The following is a 15537-nucleotide window of genomic DNA, read 5'->3' on the forward strand; positions in this document are numbered from 1 at the left end:
ACCTTAGGATCAAATATTCTTCCATCTTTATCTCATACTTTTTCAAATTTCTACTTTTAGTGTAAACTTTATGTTGTACATTTGTAAATATGCATGTATTAGGGGTGTGTGCCCAAAAAATGTTTTACTGATAAGGGGGATTGTGATCAAAAATATTTAATAGAAAGTCAGCTGTATGTAGAATTTTTTTTGTCTGTACTACCTGATTGCCCTTACAACCACCATCTCACCAACAACATACTAAGTGGTTATCGAAAAAAAAATCGTTTTTTAAAAAACAACCAGGCTCCTTGGAATTTCCAACTCTTAATTATCTTTTCTTAAAAGTTCATTAGGATAACTTGCATTACTGGAAGCCTCAGCTGCAGTTGTAGCCTCAGTCATCCTTGACTCCTCCCTCTCCTATATCCAATCCATTATTAAGTCCTGTTAATTCTATATCCATAGCATCATCTATATCCATCCCCTTTTTTTACACTTGCACAGCCACTACCCTGGTTCAGATGGTTATCTTTGCTCACATGGACTATTGCCTTCTCCTTTTGGTCTCCTTGCCTCCAGATTCTCCTATTTCCAATGTATCTCCACAGAGCATTTGACTATATCATGCCCCTAATCGCAAACCTTTAGTGGCTCCCTTTTGCTTTTAAAATAAAGTACAAACTCAGTCTGGGTTTTAAGCTTTTTTTCATTCTGATTACAGCCTTCGTTTTTAAGTCCCCTGCATTCCTGCCAAAGTAAACATTTTGTCTTCTGCCAGAGTGTATACACACAGTGTCCCCTAGGTATGGATAGCAATCATCTCTCTTCATTTTCCCCTTTCAGAATCCAAGTTTTCATTCAAAATTCAGCTTATGTGTCTTCTCTTCAGTAAAGATGTCCTTGACTTCTTCAACTGTCAGTGGTCTCCACTTCCCCAAAATGTTTTAGATTGTGCTTTTCTGCATTCAGTGGTATCTCTGTAACAAGATATGTAAGCTCCTTAGAGGGTGGGAACTATTCTACTTTTGATTTTAACAGGCATTTTCTTAATGAGTTTACCCTGTGCAACAAACAGTGCTAAGTTCTTGTGATAAAAAGAAGGAAAAAAACAGGCCCTGCCTGAAGGAGCACATGAAGGTAATCTGAAAAGGGAAGTCATTTGTAGCTGACATGAAGGAGAAAGGCTTTTTGCCAGAGGTAGACTTTAAGTTGAGTTGTGAAGGAAGCCAGGGAAGTTTAGAGGAGAAGTGAGGTGGCAGAGCATCCTAGGCAGAGGCTGTAGTGAGTGCAAAGGCACAGAGATGGGGAATGGAACTGCAGTTAGTTAGATGTCAGGTGGTAGAATGTGCCGAGGGGAATAAGGTGTGAGAAGGCTAGGAAGGCTGTAAGGGACAAGATTATGAGAGCTTTAAATGCCAAACAGGATTTTATATTTTATCCTGGATTATGTATAGGCTGCCACTGAAATTTATGGAGCAGGGAAGGGGGTAGGAGTGTCATCACTAGAGCTATGACTTCACGAAAATCACCTTGGCAGCTTAGTGGAGGGTGAAGATGAACCCTAGGAGGCTATTGTAGTTGTCCACCTTAACACTGTGATTGTGTGAATGCGCAGAAGGCTGTATATGAGAGGTGTTGCGAGGGTAGAAACAGTAAGACTTGGCAGCAGATTTGATGTATGGAATGAAATGAGTGCGGGGTAAGTTGAGGGTACTGAGATTGTGGGCCTGGGTAACTAGGAGGATGATGGTGCCCTTCAGTGGTAATAAGGAAGTTGAGAAGTGAGGAGTATTTGAGGGGAATGATAAGTTATGTTTTCAAGATGCTGAGTTTGAAATGCCTACAGGACATCCAGTTTGAGATATCCACAAGACAACTGGAAATGCATATCTGTAGTTCAGCAGACAGACTAGGGCTGTATATATAAATCTGAGCATGTTCTGCATAGAAATTATCATTGAATCTGTGATAGCTGATGAAATCACCAGTTGAGGTAATATTGAGCAGAAAGAGAAGAGGGCTCAGGATAGAACCTTGGGGGATACTCACAAGAGTTGCAACATCAATGAAGAACCAGCAAAAGAGCCTGAGAAGTAGTCAGCTCAGTAGGAGGACAACCAAGAAAGATCAATGTCAAGAAAACCTAGAGAAAAGAGACTATCTAAAGGAGAGAGGTGATCAGCAGTGTCAGGTGCTGCAAAGATCAAGAAGAATAAGGATTGATTACTGTGTCTTCCAAGGTTAACTCTACTAAACTCCAAGATTCCTTTTATTCTAACATATTTATTTTAGTATTCCTTGTAGTACACCTTTATCAATAAAATATTTACTGAGTACCTACTGTGCAAAGAACATTCAGTCCTTAGAGAGGGGGCATTTAGGGATTTCCTGAAGAAGCTGAATTTTAAAGCTAAAGGTATTTTTTGGTAAGGAAGCAAGGTTAGAATATTTAACATAGGTACTGCAAAAAGAAAATGAGAATTGACCAACAGTTACTGTTTAGGGGTACGGAAGCAAGGGCAAGGCAGTCTGGGTTAGGTGACTTACCCAGGGTCACACAGCTAGTAAGTGTCAAGTGTCTGAGGCCAAATTCGAACTCAGGTCCTCCTGATTCAGGGCCAGTGCTTTATCCACTGGGTCACCTCGCTACCCCAACAGTTATTATTTGCATGTTCTTTTGTTGTTGTTTTTGCTAGGCAGTGGAGTTAGGTGACTTGCCCAGGGTCACACAGCTAGTGTTATGTGTCTGAGGCCGGATTTGAACTCAGGTCTTCCTGACTCCAGGGCTGGTGCTCTATCCACTGCGCCACCAAACTGCCCCCCTGTTTGCATGTTCTTAAATAAAAAGCAAACCCACCATAACATTTATTGCCACAAAGTGTATTTGGTATAGGGTGTGTCTATTTGGACCTGTGGGTAAGGGAGTTTAAGAATTTCTTAAAAGATATGAACTCATAGCAAGAATCATAATGAGGCACATCAGTGTGGCTATGTATGTGTATTTAATGTTCAATAAAATATTTCTTTGCTAGACATTTGGAATATGAAATCAAATATATTTTTTTATTCTTTAAATTCAAACTAAAGGAATTTCTGACTCCTGATCTTCACAATTTACAAACTGTTGTTCCTTATCAAAGTGGCATATTCATCTGCCTCTTCTACAATTTTAGATTTCTTTTTTGAAAATAATTATAGACTCACAGTTTTTAAGTTTATGATAAGCCGTTTTCATTTTGTTTTTCAGAAACCGTGGAGAAAAGCGAATGAGTGCTTTTGAATGTGTCCGTAAAGTGTATCAGACAGATGGACTTAAAGGATTTTATAGAGGCATGTCTGCTTCATATGCTGGCATATCTGAGACTGTTATTCATTTTGTTATTTATGAAAGTATTAAGCAAAAGCTACTGGAACATAAGACTGCTTCTAATATGGAAGAGGAGGAAGATTCTGCAAAAGAACCTTCAGATTTTGTGAGAATGATGTTGGCTGCTGCCACCTCTAAAACTTGTGCCACATCTATAGCATATCCACATGGTAAGAGAATTTTGATTCATATTTGTCCGGTCCTGTTTACAATAGAAATCTATACGTAAAGCCTTTCTACCTTCAAGCGAATGTGTTTAGTGTTTTAAATTCTAGTAGAGTCCCTTGGAGTTCATTGTAATAGGATTTGGCCCGTATGGGTATTGCTTTTTTATTCAGTATTCATCTTTTTCTTGGACTAGCTTATTAAAGGTTGAACAAGTTAATAAGGTAGACTCTGTGGCCACATTACTTCCCTCTCTTGCTTTTAATTTGGCTAAAGTACTTTACTCTTACTGTATCTCACTAAATTTGCCTTAAGTTTAATATTATAAAACTAAATCCAAATGGAATATCATCTTTGTAACCTTGTAATGTAACTATACACTATTACTTTTAGGAGGCATAAAATAGAAATAATAATTAATTAGTTAATTGTTGACTCCTAAATTTAGTTCAGATAAACTTAATTACATACAATAATTTCTTGATTAGAAAATTTTCTAGAACAGAACTTTTTTTTAAATTGGCATGAGTGTAGAAAGGGGCAGGGAGAAAAAGTTTAGAAATAAGCACTGGGTCATTGATGGAATCAGTGACAGTAGAAAGACCCAATAGACATGCCCCACTGAGAGAAGGACAGAAATCTTGGGGGTTGCACAATCCAATTACCCTAGGAGATGGTAGAGCTGTGAATATTCCAGCCATTCTGGAAAGCAATTTGGGACTGTACCTTAAAAGTTACTGTGCATACTCTTTAATTCAAGAGTACCACTACTAGGCCTATACCCCCTAGAGACCAAAAAAGAAGAAAAGAAACTATGTATACAAAAATATTTATAGCAGCTCTTTTTGCTATATTAAAAAACTAGGAACAAAAAGGATTGCTCATCAATTGGGAACTGGCTTGACAAATTATAATATAAATGTTATGGAATAGTCTTTAAAAAGATAGTTTTAGAAAAACCTGGGAAAACTTAGATGAACTGGTACATAATGAAGTGAGTAGAAGCAAGAGGGAAAAAAGTTATTCAATAAACAACATGGAAAGACTTAAGAACTTTGATCTATGCAATGACCAGCAACTATTCTAGAGGACCAGTAATAATGAAACATTCTGTCTATCTCCTGACAGAAAGGGGATAGACCCCAACATGCAGTATAAGATACACAGTTTTGGACATGGCAACTGTGTAGATTTGTTTTTCTTAATTATGCTTATTTGTTATAACAGTTATACTTTCTCTTTTTCTTTGATTTGAGGGATTTGTTAAAAGCAAATTTTGGGAGGGGGAGAAAGATATGAAATGGGGCCATTGAAGCATCTTTAAAACTACACAGAAGAAAGTACAAACATATATTGTTTTGAAATACTATGTAGAAGATATGTGTACTTTTTTAAAAATAAGGTGTATTAAAAACAAGAGAAATTCATGATTTCTCAATGAACCACTTTCTGTTCTACTTTTTATACATGGAAATATTTTCCCTTTTTTAGTGTTCTTTAAATTTAGGGGGGAGTTTTGTTTTGTTTTTGTTGTTTTAAGAAAAGTAATGTTAGCAATGGGAAAGATATCAGCATAACTCTACTAAGTGTTGTAAAGGTGATTTCTTTATGTAAAATAGTAAGTAGTAAGATGTCTTTTTTTTTCTTCACACAGAGGTTGTAAGAACAAGGCTGCGTGAAGAGGGAACAAAATATAGATCATTCTTCCAGACACTATCTTTGGTTGTTCGAGAAGAAGGATATGGGTCTCTCTACCGTGGTCTAACAACACATCTGGTCAGACAGATTCCAAACACAGCTATAATGATGGCCACCTATGAACTGGTAGTCTACTTACTCAATGGATAGCAGTATTTTGCTGCCGTCCTAAGAAGGGGGAAGACCAAAAGATTGCAGTGGACCATAGAATGTCAAGGCCAGCTTGGTGGACAGAAGAAAAAACCATTTGGGAACATATAGTTATGCCCTAAAAGGATGATTGGTGTAGGAATAAATGCAGTCCTGCTACCTTATTTGGCCTTTTTTGGGCAATGTAATAAAACCTGGCTAGCTCTTAAGGGAATGCCTTTAAATATTCCATTTTTCAAAATTGCCATTTTCTCTCATGTGTGACCCAACATGGTTAAATTCTGATTCCTAATAAGGTGGGAGTGTCTAATGTTTTTACTCCATGAGTACTTTTCCAAGCAATGCCTCCAGTAAACATTAATTGTACTATACTCTTATCAAAAGATAGAGTTGGATAAAACATGGATTTCTACTTGTATGTATTCAACTCTATTTTAAATTTTGAGTTAAATTTTAAAAATTAAGCTTCTGAGTACCATTTCCATGTTATCTTTTGATAAGGTCATCAGATCTTGTGGCCTAAAATGAACTATTTCTCACAATGGTCATCTTTATGGTAATTGGTAAAATGTCTGAGAAGGATATATTGAATCTTTTAATATTGAATTTTTTTTTATTTCCATTTGTGCCAGCTCTTGGTTTTTGAGCAAAATGAGCCTTTTAAATAACTCTTTAGTAAATACATTTCGGGTAGTAGGTATGCTTTCTTGCAGCAAATTATGGATCCACCTAGGTTGATTTTTTTTTTTAATGAACCACGGAAAAATTAATTGTTGACTATTTTAGTGACTACATTATGTCCTGAAATCTTCCCTACATTGTAATATATGAAGACAAGAAATAAGATTCTTTCAAAAATAATTTGCTGGGCCTAGGTGTCATTTAATTTGAAGGGAAATTATTTTACTACTTCTGAATTTTGTTGTTTCTTATTTTTATAGCTATATCCCTATATATTAAGAATTTGAATCTTTGATTGATTTCTAGCACAATGCAGTCTTTGTCCAGTTAATGGAGAAAATGGTAATTAAGAATGTTTTAAAGCATTTCCCTTAAATGTTATATCCCTTCTTTAAAGAGCAGCATTGTGTTAAACTGTGGCAATACAAACATTAAAAAGGGGCCCCTAACATCTGACTTACTGGTAGTAATTTTATTGACTTAGTTTTGTAAATGATATTTACAGATTGCATTTGACAAGAGAAGTTCATTCTGTAATAATTTACTAAGTGACAAATCATAAGGTATTAAGGTTAAAATGTGCTAACAGTATGTAGCTTTTAACGTTGTTATTAGACTTCTCAGTTGCACCTTTTAATACTTAAATACGGTTTATATCTGTGTGGCCCTTGACAAACATGTTTACTATAATTTTGTCAGTAGACTTCTCCATATGGATGTTCCTACACTGGTTTACAGAAGAGTGCAATTAATCTCCAGTGTGACATTTCAGTATACATAGGACTGTAGGTTTTGTGCAATGGCTTTATCTTAAGAACGATTCCTTATGCACTTTGTGGCCTTTTTTGTGGGCTGGAAGAGGGGGGAAGCTTGTGATTTTTTTTTTCCATGTTAAGATTTTGAAATATTGGTAATGAATATTAGACAGTGTTTCAAACAAATCGTTCACTAAGTATTTTTTCCTGATTCCCATATACTACAGGAGAAACTATGTCTCATCTATTTACTCATAGAATGTGTTGTATATCATTTTGGAATTATATGTGTTATATACATAGTTTTTCTTATAAAAGCTTCTAATGCACTCTCTTCATTAGTAGTGTCCTCCCTGCTGAGTAATTTCAGTGAGCCATTGCAAGGTTCAACATAGAAATGTTTGATAGCAGTTTTCCTCTGCTGTTAACAGTGAAGCACAGTGATCTCCTAATTTTTCTTTAACTTTTAAGAACTGGATGTTTTTGAGGTGCTTTGATTAGAAATAGAGCATTCCAGTCTGTTTGGAAACCAAAAGTGAATTAAATGTAAAAACAATTAATACACTTTGAACTAATTTTTACTTTGATGTATTTACTGAAAAACACTGAAAAGGATGGTTTTCTAACTCAGATTCATAGACAAAGTCTACATCATGAATGTATTCTAGCCTTTCTGGTGCCACATATGCTACCTAATTACAGTGCCATATGTCCCATGAATGACTCACAAACATTAATTGAATTGAATGTGGAACAGAGGCTCTTCCAATCATAATGAGATTCAACAAATACCTAATTGATAATAACAACAAAACTAATAGTTAAGCAAAACTGTACTTAGTTACTTCAAATTATGAGATGAGTGCCGTTTTAAAGATTAAAAACAGGTCTAATCCTGTAAAAATTCGATTTGCTTTTAATGCGTGCATACATACAACGTTAAAACATTAGTATTATTTATGTAACAAAAAAGAAGATAGTATAACCTTTTGCTATGTTGTACTACTAAAAGAAGAACAACAATGAATTCTAATTCTAATTGGCAATTCTTAACGTCAGATTTTCCAAAGCACAATCTCCAGAAGGTCAGTTTATATGGAGATCTATTAGGTTAAATTATGTATGAAATACGTATACAAACATTGTGTTTACCAAAGGCTTGTTAAAAGATTCCACCTCTTTTTGTTTTTATTGATTTTAAATGCAGAAACAATTTGTCATGATATCAGAGTTTTCAAAATAACTTTTTCCCCCCATTTTTACCAGGTCTCCTATTCTGTCATCTGTTTGCCATTAGATCATAATATATGATTTCTGGGATACAGACAGCCAATTAGCATTCTTCAGAATGTATCTATTTATATATATGTAATCCTCATGGAAATTTAGTATATATGTGATTATAGGTGAAACATAAGTCCTGGAATAGCATTCTTTAGTACTCTAATAGAACAGTAGATGGGACTTTAGTGTAAGCTGGGTCATAGAAACAGATGCCTAAGTTTTATTGTCCAAAGTTGAGCTTTATTAGTTATGATCATGGTATATGAATCCATGAAAAAACTGTACCACCAAAGCTTTTTCTTATTATGGATAAGACTTTGTGCAAAAAAAAAAACCTTACAAAGAGTAGCACCTCAAAAAATTAATAACTTGAAACCACAGTAGAAAAAATATCAATAGGTTATGTAATGGCATTGTCTCCTTATAAATCCTGATACAAAATATGAAACAGCATTTCTGTATAAGACCAGCAGAGTTTGGGTATTACGAAGAAAAATGGTGTTTAATCTACCTTTAATTGACGTATAGGTATTTCGTTAAAGTTTTTAGAATGGCCTTAAACTACTGAAAAAAAAAAAGTCATGTATGTTATGATTATTAACATTTTAAGTCAATCCAGCCAAGCTAACCCTTCATCTTTTGGCATTATTGGTTGTTTACATGACCCTCTCTAATTCTGTTAGTACTGTAGGGACACCTTTTGTGATAGCACACCTTATCCCTTTCCTGTTCCAGCATTGATCATGACTTTTAACATTCCTGAGACATTACTTCCAAAGAATTTAAATTGGGAAAAGACTTTTGTATAAAACTCTTTAAAATGAGCCCTGAAATACCCTCAGGTAAATAATGTACTCTTTCTTTCTGCCCACACATCCCCTCTTGCCTGTCCTTCATGTTACTTCTGTGCTCATTTTTATACTTCCAGAAACTGAAAATTCTAATATCACTTATGAGTTTGTGTAATTTTTTTAAGTCTTTACCCCTCCATATGTGAATTTTGAAATTATGACCCATCATCATATCTAAATAGTTGACTCCGTGAAAGTTGAAATATTTTGACATTCTTGTGAGGTTTGCTATTCTTGCATCTATGTAAGTGGCTGTAAATTGTGTGCATATACGCTATATTTATGTTATCTAGCTGACTTTTGTTTGGACTGTTAAAATTCAAAAATTAAAATGCTTATGCAAGTATGGTGACTTGTTTTTGCTACTATTTTGTAAAATTCATTAGTTGGTACTTTGAGAATTTAGTTATACTTTCTTAAGATTCTAAGTAGAGCAGAAATGGCTGCTATTCTTTTATTTCAAGAGACTTTAGTTCTCCAGGACCTTAAGATTATTTTTTGTAGTGAGAACAAGAAACAGTATCATAACACTTAATATTAAATCCTTGCATAGCATTTTTTCTTATTCATTATCCTTCTCATTTCCATCGAGGACAAATATTGTTTCTAAAAACTCCAGCAGACTTTTGGTTTAGTTTTAAAATAAATAAATCCTTGTCCTGTTATACTAAGGATATTTAATGGGAACAAACTTACTGAATTATCTTTCCATTTATTTTGCTTGTAAAACTTAATGCAGTGTTAGTTTTGAGGGAAGTTAAAGTTATTGAAGAAAAAAGTGTAAATATCTGTATGGTTACTCAGAATTACAGAATTGGAAGCTAATTTATTAGAACATCTGGTCGGATGATCTACTAGTTCTAGAGAGAAATAATAGCATTTATATAGTGCTTTAAGATTTACAACACACCTTATAGACATTATCTCATTTGATGCTTTTTAATAACCCTGTGAAATAGGTGTTATTCTCATTTTGATGGGATGAGAAAACTGATGTAGACTAGTTAAGTGACTTGTCATAGTCACACTGCTAATAAGTGACTACGGTTTTATTTGAACTCAGGTCTTTCAGACTCCAGGTCCAGCACTCCATTCACTGGGCCACCTAGCTGCCCAATTGAGGACTCAATGCTAGGAAAAAATTCCCAACATTTAGAGCTATCCATAATTGGATCAGCTGCCAGGGAGTTAATGGGTTCCCCTCTCTGTCTTCAAGAAGAGGTTGAATGGGAAAGCCAAGGGGAATTCTTGTTCAGGTATAGTTGGAAAAAATGGTCTCTTAAGACTGAAAATTCTAGGATCCTATTATTCTGGCACTAGCTGTCTTAAAAGGATGTTGAAGAAAAAGCTATTTGTAAACTTTAAGACATTCTAGAAATGTGCCTTACTGTTATTGTACCACCAGACTAGGTACTTGAAGAAAGAAAGAAAATTTAAAGGTCCCATCCAAGTCTCACCTAAGCTATACAATACTGAAAGAGAAATTGGCAAAGGTAGGTAAGATTTTGAGTTTGACTTTAAAAAAGTGTTAGTAGTTCTGAAATACTTTTTTTAGGGGGTGGGGGAAGGGTCAGGACCTCTGATTTCATCAAAATAGGGAGATTGAAAAAACTCCTACGGTGCAGATTGTCAGCTGTTCGCCAGTTTATAATTTTACAGAGAGAGTAAGGGTTGACCTCAGCCCGAGGGTCACATTGCCAACATGAAGAAGTAGGTCTTGAACCCAGATCTTCCTGGCACCAAAGTCTCCTATTCACTATACCACACACCATAATCTCATTTGAGAGCAAAAGAGATAATATTCCAAAGCACATAGAAGACACTTAATAAATGCTTATTCCCTTCACTTGCCTGAAATTATTAGTATTTATACTTTTTTTTATTGTCAGAGGAGATTGTGCTACTTCCTTCAGTTTTAATGTTTATTTTATCTATGACCTTAAAACTTTTTACATAGAATTTGTTTTATTTAAAAGCTATGCTAGACATTGACATACTAGTTACCCATTTCACTAGTTAAGTAAAGAAATAAAAGTTCTCTAAATATAATTCTCTTCCCATTAAAGAAGCCTATCGTTATCAGAGAGACAAGTGGTGGTTTGAGGTTCACATGAGATTCTCTCTGTCGGGGTTCATTTTTAAAGTCATGTGTTTACAAATTGTAGAAGTTGTAGAGAGTTGAACTAGAAGTTTTTGGTTTCTTTAAGTTTGGGCTGTGTGACACCTACTGGTTAAAAAATGAAAATTGTATTCCAGTCAATGAGTGATTTGGTCTATGAATTTTGCACTGAAGGAATTGGCTCTTTTGCTTCTGTGTTGACAGCCAGTTAAAAATAACATTTAACAACCCCTCTTTTCGTGCTAGTCATGGTGATAGAGAATGGGCCTATGATTTTATTGGTATAGAGAATTGCCACATAGGACAACTACCAATGTAGGTCAATACCATCTCAATAGCTTATGGCCTTGGCTTCCTGCGACGCTGTAAGGTTAAGGAATTTGCCAATCACATAGCCACTATTCATCAGGCAAGACTTGGGCCCATTTCTCCCTAGCTCCAAGGTTAGTGCTTCGTCCACTATACTATGATGCCTCTCATAGTAATAAAAGATATTAAAGGCATTAGCAGTAATAAGAGGGGAAATGTAACATCCTCCCTGTTCTCAAGGAGTTTATCATCTAGTTGGGGGTGAGGAGAGGGTAGAAAATAGACATACATGAAACTTGAATAATGCCAGGCAGGATGTGTATACCAAGCTGAGTGCTACTTTGATACTATATGAGTTCAAAAGTAGAAAAATGTGCTATGGATATTATGCAGGACAGTAAGAAGCTTTATGGAGAAGATAGAACTTTGTTTGGACCTTGGAAGATAGGTAGAATTCAGATAGGCAGGGAAGGAGGTGTTTTTGGCAATGAAATGAACATTGTGGGGAACAATGAGGTTAGTCCACCTGGAATAATTTCCTTTGGGAATTAATGAGAGATGAGATTATGTAGGTGGGACCAGATTATGGAAAGACTTAGAAGTCAAAACATTCAAATTCAAACTTGTCTTGAGTACACTAGGGAATCACTAAGTTTTTTAAAGCAATAGATTGATGTGATGAAAGATAACTTTGCTAAAGATGTTAATCAACAAAACCTAAATAAATTTATTGATTAAGATACCAATTTACCTTGAACCTCAGGTAGTAAAGGCAATAAAGTAATACTGACACCCATTAATGTGGTATGCCTATTATTTCATCCGCCGGCTTCTTTCTTTCTAAAGAAGCCAAGTTCCCTTGGGAACAAAGCTGTTGAAACATTTTCAATACAAAGTAAACTGAAAATAACTCACCTTATTTCCTAACCTTAGGATTTATTAAATATAACAATAATAATAGCTGACATTAAATAGAATCAAAAATTTAGAGCTAGAAGTGACCTTAGAATTTATCTAATTCAACCCTCTGTTCTTACAGATGAGAAAACTAAGGCCTAGAAAAGTGAAATCATTGAGGGGCAGCTGGGTGGCGCAGTGAATAGAGTTCTGGCCTTGGAGTCACGAAGATCTGAGTTCAAATCCAGCCTCAAACACTTAACACTTACTAGCTTTGTGACCTTGGGCAAGTCACTTAACCCCATCGCCTCACCAAAAAAAAGAAAGAAAGAAAGAAAAGTGAAATCATTGGACCATCATGGGTAGCAACTGACAGCTGGAATTTGAACCTAGATTTCTTTGTCTTCAAATTATTAAACATTTATTAAGTACCTACCATGTTCCAGGCACTACATTAGACTCTGAGGGTACAATGAAAAAAAAACGAAAATCCCCACCCTTTCTATTAAGGAAGACAATATACATATATAAAGATATACAAAATAAATACGTAAATTATTAGGGGATAACACTAGCTAGCTGGGGGAATTAGGCCTCATATAGAATCTACTGCTTTCATTACACCACTAATAACCTTCCTCTGTATCAACCAGAACAAAGTACAATATTCCAGATGTAGTTTATCCAGCACTATATCATATACTTGTGCAAATTTAGCTAAATATTATTAGCTACATGGGCCATCATGTCATATTACAACTCATTAAATTTGAAATCAAAATGCCTAGGTTTGGTTTTTTTTTTAATTAACTGTTAAGCTGCCTCTCGCCCCTCATACTTACATGGTTGGGGTTTTTTAATCTTAATATAGGATTTTGCATTTCTATCTATGGGTTGGGGTTTTTTTTTGCTGTTTTTCTGATTTATTAAGACATTTTCCACGAGATTTCTTCAATTAGAAGTTCTTCGAAACGATACCGTCATTTTTTGCCAGCCGAAGAATAGAGTCATCAGATTCTCCCATTCTACGAATTGCTCCACAAATAGCATAAGTTTTAAACTGGCCATTCGGTCTGCCTGTGACCTTGTCGACCTCGGCCACGTTCATCTGGATGGACTCGTGGTCCTTGGCCCCGATGATCCTGTTGGCTCGCAGAGCATTTCCAGGGCGCGTAGAGATCCACGAATTCGCGGCATTGTTCTGCCTGTCGGAAGCTGAGGGGCCGAGTGCAAACACGAAAGTGGCAGAAGAGGAAAAATAAAAGCAAAAAAGAAAATCTATCTATGGGTTTTAACCATCTTATTTTCAATTCTTCAATCTAACAGATCAGCAATCCCACCTAAGTTTGTGTCACCTATAAATTTGGTAGGCATATAAAATTTATTGAAAGCATTGAACAGCCATATTGAAAAAATGCTCGAAAACACTAATAATTAGAGAAATGCAAATTAAAATAATTCTTTATCACCTCACACCACTCAGATTGGCTATGATGACAAATGGTAGAGAAGGTATGGGAAAAAAGATATACTATTGCACTGTTGGTGGAGTTATGAACCAGTCCAACCATTTTGGAAAGCAATTTGGAACTGTCCAAAAACCTATTAAACTGTGCATGCCCTTTGATCCAGTAATTCTTCTACTAGTTCTGTACTCCAAAGAAAGAAAGGACCCATATGTACAAGAATATTTATAATGGTTTTTTCTGTAGTGACAAAGAATTGGAAACTGAGGAGATAACTATCAGCTGGAGAATAGCTGAACAAGTTATGGTATATGAATTCAATGGAATACTGTCATGCTATCAGAAATGATGAAGGGTGTAGTTTTAGAGACTTGGAAAGACTTGTATAAACCTGCACAAAGGAAAGTGAGCAAAACCAGAACAACTTATACAGTGACCCGATTTTGTAGATTATTGACTCTGAAATGTTTAGTAACTGATCAACACAATGACCAACCACAATTCCAAAGGACTAATGATGAAACATGCCATCCACTTCCAGAGAGCTGTTGCAGTGCAGATTGAAGCACATTTTCTTCTCTTTTTCTTTTTTTTTGGGGGATATGGGGGGGGGGGGATGGAGGACATGGCTAATGTGGGAATTTATTTTATGTGACTATATTTGTCATGGGCTTTGTTTTTCTTGCCTCAGTGGAAGAAGGGAGAGAATTTGGAAATGAAAATAAAATAGATTTTTTAAGCAATAAAATTTTAAACTGAGCCACAGAGGAGCTACTTTAAATTCCTTTGGAGCTGGATTTCATAGCCTGGGGTCCGCAGATTTCACAGTCCATGAAAGAAGAAAAAATGCACCTTTATTTTCATCAGCTTTCGGTTTCCTTTGTAATCTTATTTTATTTTAAAGATTTAAAAACATCCTGAAAGGGGGTCCATAGGCTTCACCTGAAAAAATGGTTTATGACACACACAAAAATAGACCCTGTACTTGAGATAATTCTTAAGAACAAGATCCCTCTCCATCTTTCCCACTTGTTTTATATAAAACTAGATAATCTAAAGTGATTTCAACCTATTTTCTGTTTGCGTAGCTTGTTTGCTCTCCTTTTTCAAAGAGGGTTAGTGGTGTCATGGGGTGATAGCTTGACTTGTATATGAATTGGCTAACTGAGACAAAGGACACAAAGTCGTCAGTCTCACTCTCTTCATCGAAGTCCAGTGGCAAGACAAAAGTCGAAATGACCAGCAACCGACCCGGGATGTAGAAGATGATGTTGGTGTTTTCAATGTCTAATAATCAAGGTCTAAGGACTTCACAGCGTTGGGACAAAACAATAAACCTCCCGTTTTGGCATTTAAAGCCCTTCATAATCTGGTGTCCATATTGATGAAACATTACTCCCGTCTCTTGCACTCATATGCTCCAAACAGGGGAGTTTATTTGTTGTTCCATCATGTGACTCTTTGTGACCCAATTTGGGGTTTTCTTGGTGGAGATACTAGAGTGGTTTGCCATTTCCTTCTCCAGCTCATTATACAGAAAGGAAACGGAGGCAAACAGGGTTAAGTGACTTGCCCAGGGTCACACAGCTAGTAAGTGTGTGAGGCCAGATTTTAACTCAGGGAGATGAGTCTTCCTGACTCCAGGCCCTGCACTCCATCCACTGCGCCACCTAACTGCTCTAAGAATAATAATAATAACTAACATTTATATAATGCTAGCTGTTGAGTTTATGCTTTCTCCTAAAAGCAATGAGGAACCACTAAAACTTCTTAAGCAGAGAAGTCACATGGTCATATATACACTTAAGGAATA

The 15537-nt window shown here is 35.7% G+C and overlaps 1 protein-coding gene across 1 annotated transcript in view; it reads left to right on the top strand.

The window, feature by feature from the left end:
- Nucleotides 1-9279, top strand: part of SLC25A36 (solute carrier family 25 member 36) — a 48509-nt gene extending 39230 nt beyond the window's left edge. Inside the window, exons 6-7 of the mRNA XM_020986142.2 lie at nt 3230-3519; nt 5169-9279. Of these exons, the coding sequence (XP_020841801.1) occupies nt 3230-3519; nt 5169-5362 (484 nt within the window). The 3' untranslated portion in view covers nt 5363-9279. The remainder of the gene's footprint in view (nt 1-3229; nt 3520-5168) is intronic.
- Nucleotides 9280-15537: the final 6258 nt, after the last annotated feature.

This window comes from Phascolarctos cinereus, unplaced genomic scaffold (assembly GCF_003287225.1).
Source record: "Phascolarctos cinereus isolate Bilbo 61053 unplaced genomic scaffold, phaCin_HiC Scaffold_726;HRSCAF=1367, whole genome shotgun sequence".
Classification (NCBI taxonomy): Eukaryota; Metazoa; Chordata; class Mammalia; order Diprotodontia; family Phascolarctidae; genus Phascolarctos; species Phascolarctos cinereus.